Source organism: Amblyomma americanum, chromosome 1 (genome assembly GCF_052857255.1).
Source record: "Amblyomma americanum isolate KBUSLIRL-KWMA chromosome 1, ASM5285725v1, whole genome shotgun sequence".
NCBI lineage: Eukaryota > Metazoa > Arthropoda > Arachnida > Ixodida > Ixodidae > Amblyomma > Amblyomma americanum.
Genome location: NC_135497.1, coordinates 319,256,343 through 319,273,361, shown reverse-complemented (window position 1 = coordinate 319,273,361; position 17,019 = coordinate 319,256,343). Strand labels below are relative to the sequence as shown.

The 17,019-nt window shown below is 44.7% G+C and overlaps 1 protein-coding gene and 1 long non-coding RNA gene across 2 annotated transcripts in view; one reads left to right on the top strand and one right to left on the bottom strand.

Moving 5' to 3' along the window:
* LOC144115397 (nose resistant to fluoxetine protein 6-like) overlaps window positions 1–17,019 on the top strand; it is a 48,133-nt gene that overhangs the window by 14,913 nt on the left and 16,201 nt on the right. Inside the window, exons 5-10 of the mRNA XM_077649771.1 lie at window positions 885–979; window positions 2,490–2,669; window positions 4,264–4,357; window positions 12,955–13,038; window positions 13,934–14,099; window positions 15,652–15,734. Coding sequence (XP_077505897.1) covers window positions 885–979; window positions 2,490–2,669; window positions 4,264–4,357; window positions 12,955–13,038; window positions 13,934–14,099; window positions 15,652–15,734 — 702 coding nt within the window. The remainder of the gene's footprint in view (window positions 1–884; window positions 980–2,489; window positions 2,670–4,263; window positions 4,358–12,954; window positions 13,039–13,933; window positions 14,100–15,651; window positions 15,735–17,019) is intronic.
* The window catches only part of LOC144115398 (uncharacterized), a 49,367-nt gene continuing 46,911 nt past the window's right edge, over window positions 14,564–17,019 (bottom strand). The window contains exon 3 of the long non-coding RNA XR_013311389.1: window positions 14,564–15,726. This is a non-coding gene — a long non-coding RNA (uncharacterized LOC144115398). The remainder of the gene's footprint in view (window positions 15,727–17,019) is intronic.

Genomic DNA, 17,019 nt, shown 5'->3' with positions numbered 1-17,019 from the left:
GATCTAGTGCTACGTTGACGACTTAATGTATTACAGGCGTATACCTCCATTATCACAAAGATAAAAAAAATATCTTTGTTTGCAATGTCCTTTGGCACGGAGATTTTGTCATTTATTTGAGACTCTAAAGCCACACGTGCGAAGATTAAATTTTACATCTGAAGCAATGATAGGCTGTTTTGTCGATGGAAAGTAAATTGTGTTAAATCTCTAATGTTTTACTGGCTTGTAGTAGTAGCAGCGTGATGAAAGAGGGTTTCATCTAATCATAGTTGCGCAGCTGCAGCATGATCGAGCTTAATGTCGAATCAATAATGACAAAATTTTCATGCATGTTTGAAAAGGATGTTTTATTTTCTTATTTTTGATTTTTATTCCATGCATCCTTAAACCGTTTAGGCAGCATTCTACCATTATGCGAATGAAAGGGCGCTGCAAGTATACAACGAGTCAGACGTTTACTTAAACGAGTAGAGGCATTCTCTAAAGTGTCAAAGCGATTTGTAATAAGCATCAGTAGAACCTAAACTAAGAAGTTGTTAAAACCATCGGTTAAATACGAGTACATCTTTTCTTTTCAGACTGCATGAATCTGTAGCCCAGGTTGCTCTATGCTGTCAATTGCTTAGCATTTTCGGTGTGCTCTTTTGAATGCCGTTTATTCATATGTTCTGAATGTACGTACTTTCAGATTAATTTTTATTAAATTTCGGCTGCCTGCAAGCACCCTTATCTCTCCATCAGTCTACTTTTGAAGCTTTGCACTGCCAATATGAATAGCTTAGGCATGATAAACTATCCCACCAAACCGGAATGCCCACTCTAACTTCACGCGTCCTAGAGCTTCCAAGAATGTCAAAATATCCTTTATTTTTGTTTTTAAGAGCCTTTCTGGCCTTCCTGGGTGTCATCATCGGAGTTGCTACCGTTGTTGACATCTACATATCGGCAAGAGTGAAGCCGCAAGCAAGCGGGAAGAGTGAGTAACATGGTTATATTGCTCGTGCATGCAACATTATGAGCACGCGTGAGCAAGTGACTTAAACCGTCTGTTAAAAGCTTCGAAACACTCACAAAAAGAATTAGCTATCGGTTACATTCGTCAGTACTTCACACAATAATGGCAAAAGTTGGCAACTGTAAGACCTTCAGCGCTGTGTATAAATGTTTTGCTTTCTTGCTACAATGAAGGAATCCTTTAGATAAAAAACAAAACGCCGAAGGCCTTCGGTGAACAACCAAAAGAGTGGCATTAAACAATAGAAGTAGTGTTAAGTATTCTGGAAGCCGAGCTTAACAGCAGCATTTTTACGTTCCCGATTTGGCTATTGAAAATGGAGCGTCTGATTTGCCTGTTTCACTGCCTACCAGAAGCAGAAGCATGAAAACTTTTTATAGTTGCGTCCCCGACCTGGGAGCAGCGTGCTTTTCAGATGCGTCAGCAATTGCGGAAATTAACTGCGGTACGCGCAGGTTTGTTGTATTGCTGAGGACACGTCTTACGCAGCCCTATTAATCACCTGTGTTCAAGACCTTGTTGAGAGAAACTTCTGCCTTCAGAAAGTTGGCCGCTTGGAGAAATCATTGGAAGCCGCATAGGCTTTCAGCCTGCTTTGCGTACCCTCGGTTAAACTTGGCCGATAGCCAGTGTGTTGCATAAAACTAAGAAAAAGAAAGAAAGCTTCTGGTGCTATTTTCAAGCGCTAGCGGGGGTAATTTTCGGGCTGCATCAAGCGCTTACTTAGGCAAGAAAAATCAGGTGCGTATAATGAAATTAACTCTATAATGGCTTAACCATAACATAACCAGCATTTGAATAAATAGGCTAGCAAGTGTATTCCGCTGCGTCATTCTCATGTGCTCATGTGTGGTGCAGGAGTTAGTTTCGATGCCACCGGTGACTTGGTAGAAAAACTGCTATGATCAGCTTTAAAAAATGCCAATCTTACCAACTTTTATAGGGCATTTATTTTAATTGCTTTAAAAATTTTAGTCTTTTATTTGGTAGTAAAGCATAATTCATTTTTTTTCTTTTGAACAGTTCGAATACAGCTGTATGGAGGCGAACAACTAGATGTTTACATGCGCTCAATTCGTCTACAGTTTACTTCACACCTCTGCGTATTAAAAACCGATAACTTCATTATTATGTCACTGCGGCGCCACATTAAAGAACCATATTGCAGATGTAAAAGTGTGAATTGGCCGATGAAAGTGTTTTGTAGTGGTGTAGAGCGTAAATGTAGTATGCAATATAACGATACGTTTATAATGTGTATCTGAGGTGAGAAAACTCTTCTAGGATATAGGCGATTTCCTCACCTTTGTGGTTGAGCAAAAAAGAAAGTTAAGACTGAAAGGTTGCCCACGTTACCCACGCAGAGACACAGTGCAAGTAAAAAATATCCGTTTTTCTGGACGGATGAAAAAAGCAAGCGATCAATTACATTTGTTTGTTCTTCCCTTTTTCGGCGTAACAATATTCGCAGGCACATGGCAGAAATGTTTGCTGTCATTCTCAGCTGTGACTAACACCCGTGCTATCTTCGCCGTGAACCGAGACCAACGTGCTGGTGAATTCGACCTCAAGTTCATCCACGGTCTGCGGTTCTTCAGCTTGGTCTCCATCGTTCTTGGCCACAGTTACGGCACGCTGTCAGACACGTGGTGTGAGTCACAATTAGTGCGATGTTTCCTGGCGCTATTGTTTTTGCAGAAATTCTAAAATTGTAAATTGTGGGGTTTAGCGTCCCGAAACGACACGTGGGCTGTAAGGGACGCCACATTAGAGAGCTCCGGGTTCATTTACTCCACCTGGGGTTCTGTCACACTGACGTTTATTTGCATTTCGTCCTTATCGAAATGCGTCCGCGGATGCCCGGAATCTTATCATTAGCGAAACTCTTGGGCAATGTCATTTTATTCAACGAATTTACGGGGCCTTGAAGCTAAAATATGATTCTTCGGTATCCGACATGACAACTTCAAGGAGGATCACAAGAGTACCTGCAGAGGCGCACTACACAGCGTTAACTATGCTCAGAAAAGTGCACTGTCTTCTAGCTTCACTTACCTTCACTTTATTCAGATAAAAGACCTCCTCCTGGGAGTATTACATAAGGAGTGGGTTAATATATTCATCAACAAGTGCAAGTCATTTCCTTGAAATATGTGCTTACAGCGTCTTAAAATACAGACGGGTAACCTAAGGACTTGATCGAGAAAGGTATTTTTTTCTTTTGCATGCGAGGAAGCCGGATCTCTGAAGTTGATTCTTACACTTTATTTCCGGAATGACAGAGTTAACCCGTTTGCCGAGAGAGATAAGCTATCTATCTGAGCGTTGCCAATTCCTCTCGATGATGGCTAGCGATTTTTTTTGTTTTGAGTTAAAGTAAAATATAAAACAATGAATAGTGATGAGTAAAGAATAAATGCTCATTCCCTGGAGCGAATCCGCCTCCAGTTCACTTGGCAGAGCGAAGCAAACGAATTAGGGCGAATAACTCATTTTTGCTCACAGCGCGCGAAAGACGGGACGAAAGACGAAAGTATGACACAAACAAGCGAGGTTCGTGTCACTTTCACTTAGGCGTAAAATGCATTGCGGAACCGTTTATTATGTCCGAATTCCTTCTTAACTTAAAGAAAATGATACAGAAAATGAGACATAATAAAAAAAACGTCCTCTTCCGCTCTCGTCCTTGGCCTGATTTTCCCCCATCTGCCTGTGAACTACTGATACGTACACGCCACCCTGGCTTTCAGTTTTGTGCAGTTTGTTTTCTTGTTAGACCTATAAAATATATAAATTAAGTATTTCGCAAAATGCAGATACCTGATCGTTGTTGAAGTGCAGTTACAAAGCAAGGATTTGATATCAAGAAAAGATGGTGCAAATGCTGCAGATTAAGTAAACGGCGAAACCTTTGGAAAACTAATTTTCTTTAGCGGGTACACTAAGGGCTTTTGTGAGAGGCATATCTTACGCAACTTACGGTTACGCTTATAAATATAAGGCATTGCCTTGCTCTTCAATCCTCAATATTATTTCCACCAAAGATTCAGACAGGAGTACTCTAAGAGTGACTTTTAGGAAAGGGCGTTCGAGCGCCTTAGGCCGTATTAGTCCGTCTCATGCTTGTTTACGTCGATGCCTCATTCTTTTGTGTTCAAGGGGAAGTAAACACTTTACTAAAAAACAGGCTTTTATAACCTTTAGGTTCATATTTTAGTTGTTTCTCTTGTTGACATGAATTGCAGCTGGCACGCTCAACCTACTGATATTGAGCGAACATTGGCCGAGCATTTTGGTGACGTCTGGCTTCGTCCTCGTCGACACTTTCTTCTTCATCAGGTTAGTGAAAAATTGCTTCATTTTGCGATTGCAAGCAATTAACATGTACAGAAAAACAAGACAGCCCCCCCTTTCCACATACGCACACGCACGTGCACACACACGTACACACAGTCTCTCTCCGACGCACACGCACACTCTCTCTCACACACTCTGTCTAACACATTATCTCTCACACACTCTGTCTAACACACTATCTCTCAACACACTATCTCTCAACACTCTCTCACATACAAGCGCGCGCGCGCGCGCACGCACATGTATGTGCTTACGCGGAAGGGATAAAGAACAAGGTTTGAATTATGGATACATCATGTCGTGATCGAGCAGCTAACGTTCTGTAGAGATGCAATTTAAGTTTTTGCAACTGCATGTAGGGTCGCGATGGAAAAATGAATGACCTAAACTTGATGCACTTTAGCCTAAGTTTACGCGAGATACTTCTATACCTGCGTATGTAGGTGCCCATGACATCTTAGGGGGTACAAAACTTTTTTTCGTCGCACAAAGTAACAACAATGAAGAGATTAAACTTGAACGAGAACTCCGATTGATAGTTTGCAGTGTCCATGATGAGCTATGCCTGAAAAAAAAATAATAGAAATTGCTTACAAGCTCAACTGTCTTAAGACGTCGTTAAAAAATAAAAAAAAACGACAGCAGAAGATTCTTTTGTGCGAATAGCGCAGAGACATTAGCAGTTTTTTTTCCTTTAGTTTACTTGGATCAGGGTCCATACTCATAAAATTGAAATGAAAGCTCCGGGTCACGTCTATTCGCGCAGTAATCATCGGCCGTGGCTTGATTATGCAAGCGGAAAGAAATTCATAGAAATACAGGGGTTCAACGATTTCGCGTGCAGCCACACAAGACACGTGGGCTCGTCAGCGACAAGCATCTGTAATTACGCCGCCCTTTGTCCTTCACACGTTGCGTGTTCAGTGTTTCCTCTCCATCTGCGTCCTCGCTTTCATTCTCCGGTCCTTTAGTTTTTGATCGACCAGGTGGTCTGTTAGCACTCCGTTCTTTGGTCGCTATTTTCTCTAACGTTTCCACGCGGAAAAAGCAGTGAAGCTTCGTAAGCAGCTGTTTTGCAAAGTTTTTAATTATGCGGAAATGTAAAGGCTGCACGAGTACTGGCAAATGTCTAACCGGACATTGCCAACCGCAATAAACGAATGATATCTCCAACTATAATTTCATCGGGCATGCTCCTTTATTTTTGCCTTAATGAATTGTTCATGACTTAACCACATTGCCAACTTCCGCGGCTCCTTCTCATTAAGCCGTGTGATGTTTACTTATATTTACGCCTACTGTGCGAGCTCACAGAAAAAGAGACACTGCGCGAGACTAAAGGTTTTAGGCTCGGTTGAAAACGCGCTCGAGGCGTACCGAAAATTAAATACATGCGTTCCGGTTTTTTTCCATCTCGTTAAAATGAACGTCTATTATAATAAAGCTCATTATGACGAAAGCACTGAACTGTGGCTGAATCCCGCATCACTTCTCCGCGTTAATCCCGCTATAGCTTCGCCGCCTAATTTCCTTCGCCGATTCCCTCCACGAGAAGCCACGAGAGAATCGAAGAGGGCCGTGCTCGATTCTTTCGCGGTTTGATGTTGCGCGGTGCCAATTACGTCTCGGCCTGTATTTTTTTCGTTTTCGTCCTTTTTTTTCTTGTCTTGAAATGTAAAACAGCGGGAAAAGCAGGCACCTTTAGATCAAGATCCAGTCCGACAGGAACAGTAGGGCTTGCCAATCCGGTATAAGTGACGAAAGAGAGGAATAAAAATGCGACCTTGAAGAGTGGCTTCCGAGAAAGAAGTAATAAACTATGCCATTATCAGTGCCATCTTTCGGAATTGTTGCTTTTGCCACGGCGATGATTCCCTCTCTCGGGTGGTGCCCGTCACGTGACGATGGCGCTCTATGACAAGGACCCAAAGTCAGCGAGCTACGTACGATGCAAGAGATGCTACGACAGCGGATAAGGGAAAGGAGGAGGAAAGCTCAAGTGCCTTTAGCGTGAATTAAGTTAGTGCTCATCACTACGAGATAAGCGCGTGGCTCTTGGAGAGGTCTCTCTCGACACTGGTTTGCGTATTCACCTCATGGTATCCCGACGTAGAGAATTTGAAGTGTAAAATCGCGACATCTAGATCAAGGCTTCGTAACCTTGAATAAGCTCGTACCTTGCGTGACCTTGGGTAATGCCGCAGTCGCGAGAAGACAACTCACGTACTGCCCCACCAGGCGCAAACTGTATGCATGGCTGTGGACGTTAGCTCAAGCCATCTGGCGGGTTCTCCACTGCCTGATGCCGTAGAAAACAAATCTCTACATGGTCACCCCAATACAGTAGCCACTAAATATAGTACGCCATCGATAGCTGAAGGCAAGGGCACTAGGAAAAAGCTAAAAACATTGGTTCTATTAAGTGATCACGGGAGGGAAAGACATTGAGATCCGGGTCGCTGCAGTTCGCTTGCGCTGAAGTAACTAAAGTGCCAGGATCTCCACCAATTAAGGGGACGGCATAAAAAGCATTTCTTAGTTGCGTGTTCTAAAGGCATCTTTGCTGCCGAGGCGGTAGCCTGCGAACACCTGTTCTTTTTTCTCACATTATTGCAGGTTTACCATTATTAGTACTGAATGGGGCGCTGAATGGACAATTACTAAAGGCGGGAGAAAATGATGTCCTGCTTAATAATTTTTCTCTACTTGTGCGAAAAGTTTCCGGCCGGAGCCAACCACAGTTTATCTGATTCCACGTATTAGTAATGCACTGGGTCACGCATGGCGAGGCGTCCTCAGAACAGAACCTCATGTAGATAGATAAAAGGAGGAATCATCAACAAACGGGATGCGGCTGTTAAAAACAACGGAAGAGTGAGAACGACTTGAGACCCTCTGCGGCGGTGTATTCGAGGGCAGCACCTCGGCAAATAGCGACTTCAAATCACCTGTCATTTTTTCACCAGTGCTACCATTTTCAGCGTCGTCTTCAGTATTCCTGATCATTTAGCTACGAAAGCGGCTAAAAAGCAGGCAAAGCGATGGAACTGCCGCAGCAATGCGCCATCACCGGTATAGTGCGTCAACCGTTAAGCATAGGGTTAGGGACGATATAATGCGCGACATGCTTCAACAAGGCCACTTATGAGGTTCACTGGTCACTGACCAAGGTCAACAAAAAATGACGTTTCGGGAGCGCTACGGCTCCCTTGTTCACAATGAGCAACCAGCTGGACGTCCCGGGCTTTTTGTAGCGGTTACTATCGTTTTGAGGCATTTCGCGTAGATAGGGTGCAACGTGCCGTCATTCTTATTTATTGTGTTGGGCGTAGTCTGGATGATTAATGACTCGAGATTTCGGCGGGCTGATACATTCTTTTCCGTTGTCACTATATCTGCTTCATCCCAGTTAATTTCGTGACCAGTCTCTTGCGCATGCTCCGCGATTGCGTTCGTTGTCACTTTTCCTTTTCGTACATCGTACTGATGTTCTTTCAGGCGTCTCTTGAAGTCTTTCGTTTCCCTTATGTAAACTGATGCACAGTCGGCGCAGGCAATCTTGTAAACCACGCCGGGAAAACTGGCACGAGGGAGCTGGTCTTTCACGTTTACAAGCTCATTTCTTATCTTGCTTGTTGGGACATGTGCAACATGGACGCCGTGCTTGCGGAACATCCGTGCCAGCGCCTCGCTGATCCCCGGTATATACGGGATAGCGGCTCGTTTCGGTGCGTTAGCTCTTTCGTCTTCCCGGGCAGCAGGCTTACTTGATACAGCCACTCTTTGCGTGTTCCGAATGAAGGAAAGCGGGTAGCCGTTTCTTTTCAAATCTTTTTCCACGGTCTTCATTTCGTGGTTTAGGGCGGCGTCTTCACTGCATACTTCCCTGGCACGGTTGATTAGAGATGCCACCACTGACCGCTTATGACAGGGTGTGCTGAATTGAAATTTAGGTACCTTCCGGAATGCGTCGGTTTCCGGTAGACGCGAAAACTAAGACCTGTTGGAGTACGGGTTACCACGGTGTCGAGGAACCCGTACTCCAACAGGTCTTAGTTTTCGCGTCTACCGGAAACCGACGCATTCCGGAAGGTACCTAAATTTCAATTCAGCACACCCTGTCAGTCATAAGCGGTCAGTGGTGGCATCTTTAATCAACCGTGCCAGGGAAGTATGCAGTGAAGACGCCGCCCTAAACCACGAAATGAAGACCGTGGAAAAAGATTTGAAAAGAAACGGCTACCCGCTTTCCTTCATTCGGAACACGCAAAGAGTGGCTGTATCAAGTAAGCCTGCTGCCCGGGAAGACGAAAGAGCTAACGCACCGAAACGAGCCGCTATCCCGTATGTACCGGGGATCAGCGAGGCGCTGGCGCGGATGTTCCGCAAGCACGGCGTCCATGGTGCACATGTCCCAACAAGCAAGATAAGAAATGAGCTTGTAAACGTGAAAGACCAGCTCCCTCGTGCCAGTTTTCCCGGCGTGGTTTACAAGATTGCCTGCGCCGACTGTTCATCAGTTTACATAGGGGAAACGAAAGACTTCAAGAGACGCCTGAAAGAACATCAGTACGATGTACGAAAAGGAAAAGTGACAACGAACGCAATCGCGGAGCATGCGCAAGAGACTGGTCACGAAATTAACTGGGATGAAGCAGATATAGTGACAACGGAAAAGAATGTATCAGCCCGCCGAAATCTCGAGTCGTTAATCATCCAGACTACGCCCAACACAATAAATAAGAATGACGGCACGTTGCACCCTATCTACGCGAAATGCCTCAAAACGATAGTAACCGCTACAAAAAGCCCGGGACGTCCAGCTGGTTGCTCATTGTGAACAAGGGAGCCGTAGCGCTCCCGAAACGTCATTTTTTGTTGACCTTGGTCAGTGACCAGTGAACCTCATCAAGCCATGATTCCTGACCAGACGGTATGCCGTCGAAGCCTCGACTACATCAAGGCCACTTATACAGACCTCATAGTACCTAGGTCTTCCTTGATGTGCTGATAAAAAAATAAAAAAGAGGACGGCACTTGCACATTGCTGTGTGTAAGCGACGCTTGGAGCTCTCTGTTAGCACGATGCTAGTGAGTCGCACCGACCAAAAATTAAGATGGAATGACGTTTCGGCTCCCACACGGGAGCCTTGTTCACAATGAGGCAAAACGTTGCGGTGGTGCCTTTTTTCTGCGGCGTATATGCGATCCCAGGCATCTCGCGTAGATAGGTGGCAAAATCCCGTCATTTCGATTGATAGTATGCGCTGTTGTTTGGATGATCAGCGACTAAAGGTAGAGCCGTGATTTCCTGTCTCTCTCTTTGGCGACCACGCGTGCCTCTGCCCAGTTGATATTGTGGCTGGCAGATACTGAATGCCCGGCAAGCGCATTTTGTTCTGCGCGCCGGTTCTTCACGTCATTCTTATGTTCACGTAATCTGCGTGCAATATCTCCTGTTTCGCCTATGTATACTGATGGGCAGTCGGCACATGGAACCTGATAAACAACGCCAGAGAATCTTTCTTTCTTAAGCCCGTCCTTGACATTGAGAAGTTGGCTTCTCAGTTTTTGAGATGGCACATGAGCAGTGTGCACACCATATGAACGTAAGATACGCGCAAGTGCATCACTGATGCCTGGGACGTATGGGAGAGCCGTTCGCTTTTCTGTGCTTTCGGCTGGCTGCATCCTAGGGCGGTCAAGTTTTTGCTGCATGGAGTCGATGATGTGCACCGGGTAACCACAGGTCGTCAAATCACGTAGTATGTGTTTCGATTCAGCCGTTTGGTCTTCCCGCCTGGAACATACTTTCATGAATCGGAGGAGCAATGAAACAACCGAACGTTTTTGGCAATCTGGGTGAATTGACCTGTAACTGAGGTAACGGCCGGTATGTGTAGGTTTCCTGTAAACGCTGAAATGTTATCTAGAGGAATCTCTTGGGACAAGCAGGTCCAAAAATGGGAAACGGCCATCGATTTCTTCTTCCACGGTGGACTGTATGGCTAAGGTACGTGGAAGACTGCTTTTGCGTGATTAAGAGGGAAGCATTGAAAGATTTTATTGTACAACTGAGCAGCATAGAGCCAGCCATACAGTTCACCGTGGAAGAAGAAATCGATGGCCGTCTCCCATTTTTGGATCTGCTTGTCACAAGAGATTACTCTAGATTGCATTTCAGCCTTTACCGGAAACCTACACATACCGGCCGTTACCTCAATTACAGGTCAATTCACCCAGATTGCCAAAAACGTTCGGCTGTTTCATCGCTCCTCCGACGCATGAAAGTTCCAGGCGGGAAGACCAAGCGGCTGAATCGAAACACATACGACGTGATTTGACGACCTGTGGTTACCCGGTGCACATCATCGACTCCATGCAGCGAAAAATTGACCGCCCTAGGATGCAGCCAGCCGAAAGCACAGAAAAGCGAACGGCTCTCCCATACGTCCCAGGCATCAGTGATGCACTTGCGCGTATCTTACGTTCATAGGGTGTGCACACTGCTCATGCGTCATCTCAAAAACAGAGAAGCCAACTTGTCAATGTCAAGGACGGGCTTAAGAAAGAAAGATTCCCTGGCGTTGTTTATCAGGTTCCATGTGCCGACTGCCCATCAGTATACGTAGGCGAAACAGGAGATTTTGCACGTAGATTACGTGAACATAAGAATGACGTGAAGAACCGGCGCGCAGAACAAAATGCGCTTTCCGAGCATTCAATATCTGCCAGCCACAATATCAACTGGGCAGAGGCACGTGTGGTCGCCAAAGAAAAAGACAGGAAATCACGGCTCTATCTTGAGTCGCTGATCATCCTTAACAACAGCGCATACTATCAATCGAAATGACGGGAATTTTCCACCTATCTACGCGACATGCCTGGGATCGCATATACGCCGCATAGAAAAGGCACCACCGCAACGTTTTGCCTCATTGTGAACAAGGCTCCCGTGTGGGAGCCGAAACGTCATTCCATCTTAATTTTTGGTCGGTGCGACTCACTAGTATCATGTACCATCCCGACCAGACAGGATTCCATCCGACCCTTGACTACAAGCATCTCTGTGAGCCCTATAGTTCGTTCGTTTTTTTTTTAAATTAAACCGGGACTCTGGTAGGCGTCAGACCCTCCTTTCTTTGTAATGGATCAACGTCATGCCAACGGGCCGCCGACAAGTCTGCGACTTTTGGAGCACACGGAGCGCACTATTTTCAAAAAGCTATGAAAGCTGCCGTATCTTTGTTGCTTAGGCGATGTTGCCTTCGTTTACTGCAGAGTTTGTATCCCGTGTCCAGAGAACCAATAGCTTTCGCCTGTGCATTCAACAACGCCCTCCTGCGGCTGAATTTTAAGAAGAGTCCCTTCGGTACCCACTAGTTGAATATATATTTAAAGGCCCCTTGTTTCCAATGATCCTGTTCCTTTTCCACTGATCGATTTAGAGCCAATTTTAGCTTTCTGAAACGCCTATCAATGAAGGAAGCTCGTATCTTGGTACACAGCGCGACTCATACAGCACGGAGGGGACTGTGAGCCCTCCTCCCGCGTTTGTTTCATCGGTCGTGTCCAGCTTTGTGTCAAGGTGAATTTGTGCCGAACACCAAGTGAAATGGTTTGCACAAGTTCGCACCATGAAATAACGGTAATGTTTGGCAATAAGATCGCGGTCGTGCTTCCAGGTGACTGAGTGACCGATAAAGCACCCCTCTGGCAAAACCTGCTTGAGCTGGGGTTACTGTAGCTCCCGTTTGCGACTGTATTTCTCTGTAGTGGAGTGATTAAATGTGCTGAACTTGCACGTGCGCCGTCAATATTGCATGCGTGAGTATACCGGTAGTAGAATCACTTTAGATTACTCGAGAAAAAGGGTTAAAATAAGACGTCACGTTGACCAAAATCGTTTGCAGATTGTGGTCGGATAAGCCTTTTTGTGAATCGCTATAATGGGGCTAAAAACGTTTGACTTCACCAAATTTGTTTTTGCAGTCAATATGTGTGCCTCTTGGGGTGCTTGGTGGATGATTAGGGCATCACAGCGCCTGGGAAAACAGTATCGCCGATGCTCGGCGCAGAATGTATGTATTTAAGCCAATTTATTTTAGATAGCGTATAAAATAATAAAAAAATAATTTGGCACAGACAGTACCACACGCCGAACAGGGAATTTCGCAAATTGCTTAATAGTACAAATTGCTTTTTGCGGTATTTTACCAAATTACTGAGCCCGAGCCGGACCCCCCGTCTTGCAATTCAACCATTACAGTCGACGTAGGGCGCTGCGTCTAGAAAGATCATGGCATAGTTTATAGGATCGCGAATGGGGTAAGCATTATCTTGCTCTCCTATAGCGAATTAGTTGCGCGAAAGCTACACGTCGGAAGGAGCGAAAACAGTTGCTCTTTGGAGGCGGCTGCAGACGTCTGTAGTATTATAAGTGCAGTGCTGCTGCTCAGCTCTTTACCGCGAGATTCGCTGTAAACGGCGAGTTGTTAACCAGCAAGATGCGCCGTTTCTTACTGCTTCTGCCTTTCACCGGTTTTCTTTGCACTTACCTTAAATCTTGACATTCGCAGCGGATTCCTAGTGTGTCTTGTCCTGGACAAGCAGCGGAGCAGCTTCAGGGTGCTGATTTTCGCTATCATTCGGAGGCTTATCAGGTATGTAGGCATCATACCAGATATCTGTTGAGGTATCTGATAACCACGTATTCCTTACTTAAAGAATTTTATTTTGACATCTCTTCTTTTCGTTCCTGCCAAGGAATCACCTAACGTATTTTTGTCTTCAAGCACTGGAAAACAAGTCAGGAGTTTTATATGCGCGCTGAGTTAAATTTACAGTGTCGTTGTCGGTGATCGTTTGCGCCGTGGCGAGTAGCATTTTATTTCCTATGCAACTACATCGGAACGCAAGAGTCCTCTCAGAGGACATATAAACGAAAAAAGGTTTCTTTCATCAACCTGGCTGTTCTTACCACTATCTTAGCACTACCAGGCCGAAAATAACCCAATATAATACGTCCAACACTAGTGAATTATACAAAGTTACAGAGAAACAGTTTAGGTTCACTCTCCTATTATTAACCATAAACTGATGCTGCTTAAGTTTAACAACTCTCTTCTTGCGTCGCAACATATTCTTATGTTTATTCAGGCATACCGCGTTTAGCGCTCAGCTGCCACGGTGTGATCTGCGCATGTACGTTGTCTCTTCCCATAGTGCTTCGCACGAATAGCTAAAAAAAGTGACCAGTTACCAGGAACGCGCTATGCTAACACATTTTACAAATGCTTGACAGCCAGTGTTGGGCTTTTGCTTAAAATAGGGGCTCTTTTATTAGAGCTCTCTTTCGTTTTATGTGTATGTGCCCAACTTCCATTCTTTGTTTTCTTCACAAATTACACCCGCGAAGTCCTGCAATGCGGAGGCGCTCTCGAGCTTTCGGCATTTCGTTAATACAGTATATGAAAGGAATAAACACTATATAACGTTTACACCATGCGCCTTCACGTTTGTCTTAAATATACGTACCGCTTTCTTGCCTTTCGCCAGGACTACCATTCCTCTCTTCTTCATCGTGATGTGCATATACCTACTTCCCCTCATGACGTCGGGACCTGGCGCCAAAACCTTCTTCGAGAAAATGGACCAGGAAGTGCACGACCACTGGTGGCAATGGCTCCTCCAAATCAGGAACTGCTACTACGTGGGCCTCCAGGTAAACATTGAGTTCAACTTTGTTCTTTTTTTTCATTTAAGAGGCAAACAAGACATTCAACCGGTTTTTTGCTTAACGTTAGGCTGCAAAATTAAGAGAGTAAATTATGGCGAATGTAGTTTATCCTGGCAGCTCCGAAAAGAGCACGCATTCCTCCACTGCTTTTTAAACAGAGGTACTGTGCAGAGACGACTTGTCATACGATTAGTTCTTGCAACTCAGTGATCTTTAGCGTCTTCAAGAAGCTTGAGACGTCTAAGTGCACTGTACACAATATTTTCAATTCCCGCGGTAATCAATTACAATTATCGCAGTGTGAAAATAGGGCCTCTAACACTGCTCAATTTCTGAGCAACAATAATGCGTGTTCTGGACAGAGTGAGATGTTTCCTGAATTGAAAGAACGTGTTTGGACTCTAGACGCCGGAAATCACTGCAGATGAGCACTCGCAGTCACAGTCAGTCACGTTTATTTCATGCGATTACTGGCATTTGTTTTTGCTAATACTACAATGCAAAAGGCTAGAAACCTCGTCCTCAAGGGCCGTTCTCCGGACGAGTCATGAAGAAAGCTTCCGAATATCAGTCGCTAATTCTTTTATTCAACCTCGTATCCATTAGCGTTAAATTGTTAGCAAGAAATTTCAATTCGCAAAATATCTTTGCCAGATGCCAAAGCAAGCTTCTTGGATAATACAACAAAAAAATCTTTGTTCTCGCAAGCCGAAAGAAAAATGGTCCCAGTTATTCGCTACACGTGTCGCTCCACGCCGCCAAAACACCACATAAGACACCAGCGTCATACTGCGATGACTGCTTTGCATGAACAATTACAGATTCAGTTGGAAGTTTGGAGGTGAATATCTCGGAACTGGGGCTGGCTAAGGCAATTCTATCAAATTAATTTGTCACAAAATATAACCACACCTCTCTTTTTCAGTAAAAGCATGTGAGTTAAGTGACGTGTTTGAACAGTTTGTGAACTTATATTATAGTTAAGCAAGGGAGTGACGATGGCAATGACTTTCTTTGTATCCGCCTAGCCGAAAATCCCTAATGCAAAAACGGCTTTCTTGTGCTGCTCCTCCAAGAAACATTCAGAGCCTAATTTCTTCTCAGTTGTGGTGTATTACGTTCTGAGGGGGCTTAGTGCTGACATCGCACAGCCTACCGGCGTTTTTGTATTTCGCCTCTATCGAAATACGCCGGCTGCGGCCGGTTGCGAACCCTTGACGTTGGGATCAGCAGCCGAGTGCCAAAGGCAAATTACTGATATACTATGGCAATATACCAGAGGGAGAAATATCAACTTCCTCCTAGTAGAGAAGGACTGATGCTTGCGCAAGCACGAGTACCTGCTAGGCGTTTTTCCAAATAACAGCTTGTTTCTAATTGACATTGCTTCATAATTTTAGACTCGGTGTGTAGTTTCACAACCTTCGCTTTGCTATTATGGCTATCTCAGATGTTATTAACGTAGCTAGAATTCTTCCAACGCACACCATTTATTTCGAGTATTTTGTCTAGACAATTCCTTTCATATTTGTTGCAGTCTGTGATGCCCCACGTGTGGTATCTCTCGGTGGACTTCCAATTCTACCTGGTCGCTGTGCCGCTGTTTTTGGTCCTGAAAAAGTAAGAACGCATTGCTGAGGTGTGCATGCTTTGCTAAGCTTCTTGTCAGCCTCCAGAAGAAGCAGAATTCGTTGACCGGCTGAGGAGTAAAATACGACTTTAGAGAGACGGGACAGCTCTGAAAGACAAGCTCAGTTATCAGTGTGAACGCCACGTTTAAACATGGAATCAGGCTACTATTACCCTAGCCAATAGCTTGAACCACAGCCGCTAAAGTGACTCTCAGTTGTCATTTATTCTTTGTGAGAATTCGTGACGTCGCAGCGACACTGATTCCGACTGAGCCTATGACTGAGAACACGTTCGTTACTTTCACAAATTCAACGCTGTAAATTATTTTCTTATTTATTTAGTGAAAGATTACCGCATGAATTTAAATTAAAGGTGATGACAGGAATAGCTCATTTTCTCGTTGCAATGTTCTTCTCAGACATAAAAAAGATCTCACAATGGACGCTGAATTTATTATTTTTCATTTATTTCTGTTCATTTTTCTGCTGAAGATGCTTCGTCATTATGCTTCTGAAACGCTAATATGTATGTTTCATTAATGTGATTATATTGCACATTTTTTAGTGCTTCCAAACAGCATTTAGGGATTTTGTGTTTTGTTGACGAGTGTGAACGTATGTCGATGAACGAAGAGGGAACTAGAACCGCATCATACATATAATTCAAAGAACAGTAGGGCCAGTAATGCAGCCGGTACTCACAGCATGCAGTCAGTAACTCACAAGAGCAGTTTGTAAGTGGTACACTAGGCAGGCTTCAGGAAAAACATACTAGCTTTCTTTCTGTCTGCCGTGAAGATTTTTTCGAAAGAGTAAGGTAGATTGCGCTTGTAGAAGCCTAATGATCAGAGGAAACATTGCTGCACACTCAAAATGCGCCCTCTAGGACTCGCAACGGGCCAGAGTGCGTTCGCATCATGAAGAGATCAAAAGCGGACGATGTGAAAAATCTGGTCACTGCCTACAATCAAGGGAACGTGCGAACTGTCATTACAGAACGTTATTCAGCGCGCCTGGGACTGACAAATCTTCATTCCAAAGCATCTGGCCTCCTGGGCGTAAAGCGGCCGGAGAGGATGATTGTTATCAGCCGTTCTCTAGCTCTCCAGCCGGTAGAGTTGCAGCTCGGCAGAGAGTACCTTCGGCGTCGGTGTAAACAGAAGGAACCCTTCAACTGAAATCAAGGAGCAACTAAATGCATTGTGTTAGTGCGCACGACAAACACTGAGGAAGAAGGAAATCAGTAGAAGAGGAAGTAGGCTGACAGCTTTCGC